This window comes from Manacus vitellinus, unplaced genomic scaffold, assembly GCF_001715985.3.
Source record: "Manacus vitellinus isolate BGI_N305 unplaced genomic scaffold, ASM171598v3 scaffold_16_pilon, whole genome shotgun sequence".
Lineage (NCBI taxonomy): Eukaryota > Metazoa > Chordata > Aves > Passeriformes > Pipridae > Manacus > Manacus vitellinus.
Genome location: NW_021939189.1, coordinates 1,688,960 through 1,696,037, shown reverse-complemented (window position 1 = coordinate 1,696,037; position 7,078 = coordinate 1,688,960). Strand labels below are relative to the sequence as shown.

The following is a 7,078-nucleotide window of genomic DNA, read 5'->3' as shown; positions in this document are numbered from 1 at the left end:
GGCTGTGGAAATGCTGCGTAAATGCTGTGGGGTTTAGCCTAGCGAGACCTCGAAATTGTTTAGTTAAGGCAAATACGCGTTTTTGATGTGGTTTCCTCACAGGCTGCCCCGAGTTTTAAGTCCTTCATTGAGGGTTTTGAGGTCCCTGCCCAGTGAAGCCACCTGTGCTGCGAGACGTGTGTGAAATGTGTAAGGAAATAGAGAACCTCAGTCCTGAAGTTTATTCCCGTTGCTTTGTGAGGTTCGTTTTCAAATTGATTTTTTCCCCAACTGTTCTAGAGTCAATGACTAAGTAATTGGCTTAGTATTCTCTTATTTATAATAGTACAAAAGTATGGGAGAGCACATGTATTTTTTTTTCCTTGTATTTAAGAAGCATTTAATTTGGATTAAATCCTTCTCTCTAATCCCGTGAGGCTTGGTTACAGGTATAATTTTTGTTCTAACCTGTTTTTTTTAGGTTCAAGAAGACCTTCACAAACTTAAAATGGAAAATATGAACCTGAAAGGAACAACAGAAGCTGTGGATATCAGTGACCTCAGAACAGCACCTGAAAGAACTGAGCTTGGGCTGAGAGTAAGTAAAATAGAGCAGACCCAGAAGATTATTCAGTTTTTGAGGTCTCTGTCAGTAACTCACTTGGAGCCACTTATCTGTCATCCTGCAGGATCCCTTTCTAATCAGCAAATAATGGGATTCCTCAGATATTACAGTTCAGAACGTTGGCTTCAATTTTTTGGGTCATCAGAATGAATTGATCTCGTGCCCATCAGCCAAAATCAGATTTTTAGTCCAACAGAGGCACAAAGTTTATCAACTTTTCAGTCAAGTGGAGATCTGGTTTGCTGAATTAACCGAGTTAAATTTAATATCCCTCTTATCTTTGTAGTAGCCTAAACATTATTTTTCCCCCTCTTAACAGAAATGTGCTGAAAATTATTTAAATGCTGTAAGTGGACAAGTGTTACCTGTTTGTTCTGCTGGTAATAAAGAAGTAAATTCAAAAGAGGCCCCTAAATGGTAAGTGAAGCAGCTGTTTTATTGCAGCAAGACACAGAAAATGTAACAGAATTTTGTAAAGCAAGTGGGAGAATTGACCTGGATGAAGTTAGTTTGGTCATGTGCTATTTTGGTTTCATTTTAAGGTAAAAAAACAATGCAAAAGTAAATCTAGTTCTGAGAAGCTACAGCAGCATTCTGCTAATTGCTGTGGCTTTATTTTTGCTAAATGCAGATGTAAATAAAATAGAGTCTTTTGGATCCAATCAGATGAAAGCAGTATGGGTTTAATAGGTGAAATCAATGTAATTTAAAAAAACCTCACTGTTTTTCTTTCTAAACCAGGGCTCTTCCTTCTGGGGCTTCTCAGAAGCAGCTGGTTTTGCCTCGAGTCCCTGTTGAGCCTGTGACTGTCCAGACATGCAGCAGAGCATCACCACGTGTGTCTCAAGGTTCCCAGGTCTGAAATAACACCCTAATTATTCTGCCAGAGACCCCATTAAATGAGTAACATGGAGCATAAGTGATGTTTGCAGGAGCTGGGGGAAAACCAAGTTGCAGCCAAAAAAGCCCAGGTGCTGTTTTCACATCAAAACTTGTCATATGGGCAGTACCTTGTCCACAGGTGTCAGAACAGGCTTAGAAATATTGTTTAATATTGTTATTTCTGAGTCTTAGCAGCAGCAGGATAAGTCTGCAAACCCAGCTCAGGGGGATTTGGGATGCACTGTCCCTCTTACCTTTTTTTTTTCCCCTGCTATGTGGTGGAATTGGGTTTTTCCTCCTAATAAAGCCTGGGAACCACAAAGAGGTGTCTTCCACTCCTGCCCTGATCATCTCCCTGTCAGAGAGGGGCCTTTGCATTGTGAATCATCTCCTGTTTTAATTGAGAAGGTGCTCAGTTCCCTTTTTTAATGGCACCAGCAGTTTCCTCTCTGCAGAACGGTGTGTTACAGTAAGAAAATAAATACCACAAAAGCACTGAGGAGGTGAAAATTGAACTTTCTGTCTCTGTGCAGCCATGTGGGTAAAAGAGTAATTGGCTTGGATAATAACTTTTGTTCTTACAACCCCAAATCTAAATGAGCATCTCATTGATACATCTGCTTGTAATTACTACCAAAAGAAGATGTTGTGCAGATAAATAAATTAAGCCATTTTAAGTGCTTTCACAAAGTAATACAAGTGTTTAATTGTTCAAATGCACATCTAATGATTCTTGAAGTTTTTGTGGCAGGTTTTGTTTGTAAAAAGTGGAATTTTCATAGATTTATTTTTATGTTTATGCAGTAGAATATGAACCAAAACTTTTTCAACTTAAGAAACCTCTACTGCCATAAAAACATTGGGCATGGCTTTTGGTTTTAATAAATTTCCACAGGTGTGGAAATTTCAGAGCTTGGACTGGAATTAACTGGACAAAGTTTGGCAAAAGTGTATCTGTGGGTAGTAGTTGTAATCCTTGTAAAGTTTTCCATTGAGCACTTTGTTTGCCCAGTGCTGTGTGGAGTCAAATAACATGAATTTTTATCATTATTTTGCAAATTTATTAGACATATTAGACAACTCCTTCTGCACTTCTGTCCTGGTGCAGTTATTTTAAGATTATGCCTATTCTATATTTCAGCAGCAGGTGGAAATGGATATTAAAATCATGCTTGACCCAGAGAACATGGAAAATAAAGCTGGTGTAAAACATCAGAATGATGAGACCAGGCTGCCACTTATAACTAAGAAAAAATCTGCTCCTGTAAGTAACTTATATCAACTTATGGGCTTGTTATATGCCTTGCTTTGCACTGTTATAATTAATGTGTGTTAAACCTAAAGAAAAGAAATATTTTAAGTGAAAACACCACATAAAGTCCTAATTTTTGGCATTGATATATAAGGATCAAAACATTTCAAGTGATGGTACTGGGAAAAAACAAACCTGCAGTGTAACAGGTTTAGGACTCAAGATCCCAATCCAGCAAAAGTAGAAGTTATACATGGGAATGTGCCTGGTCAGTAATCTCAGGAAAATCAGGGGGAGGAGATGAGCAAACTGGAGCTTGTGGAGTTTTGGGTATGACCCAAAGATGAGAGCAGAAGTGAAAGGAATTGTATTGATAAAAATGGCCTTTCAGTTGTTCATTCTCTTGCCATTTCTTAAAATTCTGTGAAGCTGCAAGAACACATTCTGTTTTCCAATAATAACAGGATTGTTGGGAATAAGTGACAAATGCTTTCACTTTGTTTTGATGCTCCTTTTTAGCTGATTTTTTTTTTTTGTTTTTTGTTTTTTTTTTTTGCAAAAGCAATCCTGCCACATGAGTGCTGGCCCTGAGCAGAAATCAGTGTCAGAATTTAAAAAATAGGGCTTCTACTGAAGGAGAATCAGAATCCTGCACAAACTTAGGTGTCATTTACATCTTATTTTTCTGATGTGGTTTGGCAGGGAATGTTGAGTTGCACTTCCTGCTGGGAGCACTTTGGAATGTGGGGGACAAATTCAGCTCCCTCCTTTCCATGTGGAGATATTTCCATGTCTTGTAGATCCCAAATGTCAGCTACAAGTTCTTCTGGAGCACAGCCTTTCTTTTCTATGTGGTCAAGCTGTTTCCCTGAGGGAAACAAGAGATATCAAGCATTTCCACAACCCTCTCCTAGGAGTATCCTGAGTCCTGTCCATCAAATCAACCCTTCCCTCCTCTTCTCTCTGCCCTGGGAATGTTCAAGCTGTGCAAGGTTAAGTTTTGGTTCTTCCAAATTTCTGTTCTGTAACTGCTGCTCCACTTAAATAAACAGTTGAACGTGAAGAGGACATTTTTAGCAAAGTATGCTTTTAGAAAACTAAGTTAATAGGCACAGGCATCCCTCCAAAAATCAATTATGTTCCCAAATTTAGCACAGCACTGTGGTCCACATGCCCAATGGTCTCACATGGGGATGCTCTTCTATGATTTAATTTATGGAATAGAATATTATGCAGCAAGCCCAGTGCTCTCAGAGATATTCTGGGGTGTTTGCTTTTAAACAACATCAAGAGGATCTGTGAATGGCACAGTTGTGAGCTGCCACTTGTAAAAAATGATTTTTGAAAGCTGTTGCCCAGACTAAGAGGTGATTTGTCTACCCCTGTGATACAGAGTTAATTAGAAAAAAGCATCATGGCTAATAGCTTTTTAGAACCACTCTAAAACACTCACAGAGAGGAATATTATCCTACTGCAGAGAGCCATGTGTTTTACCACTCTCCCTCAAACACTGAGCACAGAAAACTTCTTATTGGTGACTTAAATTACAAGCATTTAGTGGGAATGAGTCAGGCTCTTAGATACATATTTACAGTTGGGCTGAAAATCAAGTAGGTGTTTCATCTCCAATTTATTCTATTTAAAATTATTAGATTAATATTGTGATATTATTTATTCCGTTTCCATCCTATGACACAGTGTGGTGTTTTGGAATGTCCTGGGGGTAAAATGTTGCAATTAAGATCTGCAAAATCCTCTGCTGAGATGTGAATATTTTTGTTGAGCACGATCCCCACCAGCACTTGCAGCAGTGACTGCATATGATATATATGATCACACGTGATATATATGATGACAAACAGCAACCAACGTGAATCCGTGTGTATCCGCGGGTCTGGATCTGTTAATTTTTGGTGAAATGCAGATTGAAGTCGCTGCAATAATTAAGGCAGGTGGTCCCTGCCCGCCGTTTGCCGTCAGAGGGCGCTGCTCCTACACGCACGTGCCCAGGTGTGTCCCTGAGGTCAAGGAGCAGCTCCCCAAAAAAAACCAAAAAATCACCGGCAAAACGACTCTCGTGGAAGGAAATTAAAAAATCTAATTGCTTGCTTAGCTGCATTCAGGGGTATTCCGAGAGCTTTGAAGGACACCCGAGCAGTTAAAAACACGGTGAGATTAAAACCACGGCTTTGAGGTGATGAGGGAGGTGGAGCACAAAGCTACCTGGACTTTTTATTATCCTGCCCTTGCAGTAGTTTGATAAATTATTAGTAACGAGCTCATTGTTTCACAAAAAATGTCTTCTTTTCTTGCTCTTTTGGTATTATAAAGTTGCTGATACTGAGTTTTATCATAGAAACTAAGAACAATTAACTGTTGCCCTTTTGTGCCTTTTTGGGTCTGATTATAAAGCCTCATTCTCTGAAGTTCTGGAGTTATTTTAAAAGGAGGGCTGTAATTCTGTCTGCCCACAGACTGGGCATCACTTTATTTTGCAGCCTATGTGTGGGTAACAAATGAGAAATGATGAGTGGATAATTATTAAATATGTATACTTCCCATGGAGCAGCCAGCAAAAGGAGCAGTAATCTGAATTGCAGCAAAAATAATTCTGACATCCTGCTGCAATGTGGGGAAGATTCACAGCTCCACCTTTCATTTTCAGAGGACTGCTGTTCTCTTATAGAATTATGCTTTTTGGTCCTTGTTTTCTTATAAATGTATATTATACTGTAAACTGAAGAATCTTTTCATTTATTCATGAGGTGGAATTTAATATGGTGATGATTTCTAGCCTTTATGAGTTGCATCTTACCTAGTGTGACTGTAATGGTGATGACAGTGATTCTGGGGGGGGATTTTAAGCTGACTTGTTTGAGCCCAACCATACTAATCATATCCTCAATTATTCATTCTTTATTCACTGTTTGCATCCTTGCTTCTCCCTGGAAGTGTATTTATTTCCAAGATCATAAAGCAAGGGCAATTCCTTTCGTTTCAAAAGAAGTTGTAGAAGAAAATGAGGTCTTTTGGGGCTCCAAACCTGGTTGTGTTTTAAACCTCTACATATGGCCATAATTACAGCCAAGGCAGAGTTTGGCAGTGGGAGCAGAATGAGACTTAAACAAATGGATGTTCCACTACAGTAAATCAAAATAAGCTGGTTGGGTTTGTATTACGGTGTGTAATCATAATAAGCAGCCCAGTGATTTAATAAAAATCCTCTTGTCACTAAAAATAAGAAGGGAATAATTGGAGAGAGGGAGTTAACAGATGACTCCAGTCAGCATCCTCTCAGCCTGCAAACGGGGACGTGAAGGTCACCCCCATCTCGGCTGACAAACGCAGAGAACGTTTTGTTGGTAAACAAATTAATCTTTGCAAAGGTCACCATTTGTTTGAAGTTTTTCTCCAGTTCTTGTCAGCTGCAATTGGAGATTGACTGTCATTTTGCAAGGCAGGGGTGCAGCCAGAGCTGCTGAAGCTGGTGCTGTTTGGGATCAGCATTCCCTGACAAACCCAGAGCCTGATTGGGATGCCATGGGCTGCTGCTTTCCAGCTGTCCCTGGACAGGGATGGACCCATCCCTGAATCCCAATAAGTTGTTCCTGCCTATCCCCCCTCGTGGATCTGGCCCTTTGCCACGAGGAAAATGTAGAGGAGTTCAAGCCAGCAATTATCTTTCTCACTTCCTTCTGTGCTGCTTCTGTTGCCTTTGCAAAAAGCAGATGTGGGATTCTCCAAAGTTCTCCAGCTATTCTCCTTCACACCTGTTAGGGTGGAATTTTGATGGAGGTGGCTTTCTGGGAGAGCTCCTGGTAGGTCCTGAAGGGAGACAAGCTTGATTTTTCCAAGCCCATGGAAAATTGACAGTTCAGACCCATCTCTGGTAGCTTTAAGAGCTTAAAGTAGGCAAGAATAACATAAGACCTGATGCAATTTCCAGTTTTTTTTCCAATTAAACTTGCCTTCCACAAACTCTTTCCTGACAGCATATTGAAAATTGCCCTTAGTTCTATTCATTTTGTTTTGCTGAGCTTCCTCCTTCCCTTTAGAGTGGGAAGCACTGTGTCCATCAAACCTTGACAGGAACTTCTTGACAAGAAATATGGGGGTAGATGGCAGTCTGGAGGAGATAAATGGAAGGATAAATTACTTTTTTACCATCCCTATCTAGCCCTGTGATTTTCTGCTATTTGCTTATCAAATCTCATCTATCTAATTGTCCTGGTTGATAAACTGTAGTTTTGACACACAATACTTGTATTTTCTGTGTATTTAATACTAGTTTCTATTCTGGGTGAAAAATACACTTATAAAGATATTTACACCCCCCCCC

The 7,078-nt window shown here is 39.7% G+C and overlaps 2 protein-coding genes across 3 annotated transcripts in view; one reads left to right on the top strand and one right to left on the bottom strand.

Moving 5' to 3' along the window:
* AAGAB (alpha and gamma adaptin binding protein) overlaps positions 1 to 128 on the bottom strand; it is a 19,077-nt gene extending 18,949 nt beyond the window's left edge. Inside the window, exon 1 of the mRNA XM_029958773.1 lies at positions 105 to 128. Within this exon, the coding sequence (XP_029814633.1) occupies positions 105 to 128 (24 nt within the window). The remainder of the gene's footprint in view (positions 1 to 104) is intronic.
* Positions 129 to 464: 336 nt separating this feature from the next.
* Positions 465 to 7,078, top strand: part of IQCH (IQ motif containing H) — a 51,863-nt gene continuing 45,249 nt past the window's right edge. For both annotated transcript variants that reach the window (XM_029958843.1, XM_018069892.3), the window contains exons 1-4: positions 465 to 577; positions 924 to 1,021; positions 1,346 to 1,460; positions 2,631 to 2,750. In XM_029958843.1, the coding sequence (XP_029814703.1) occupies positions 488 to 577; positions 924 to 1,021; positions 1,346 to 1,460; positions 2,631 to 2,750 (423 nt within the window). In that variant the 5' untranslated portion in view covers positions 465 to 487. The remainder of the gene's footprint in view (positions 578 to 923; positions 1,022 to 1,345; positions 1,461 to 2,630; positions 2,751 to 7,078) is intronic.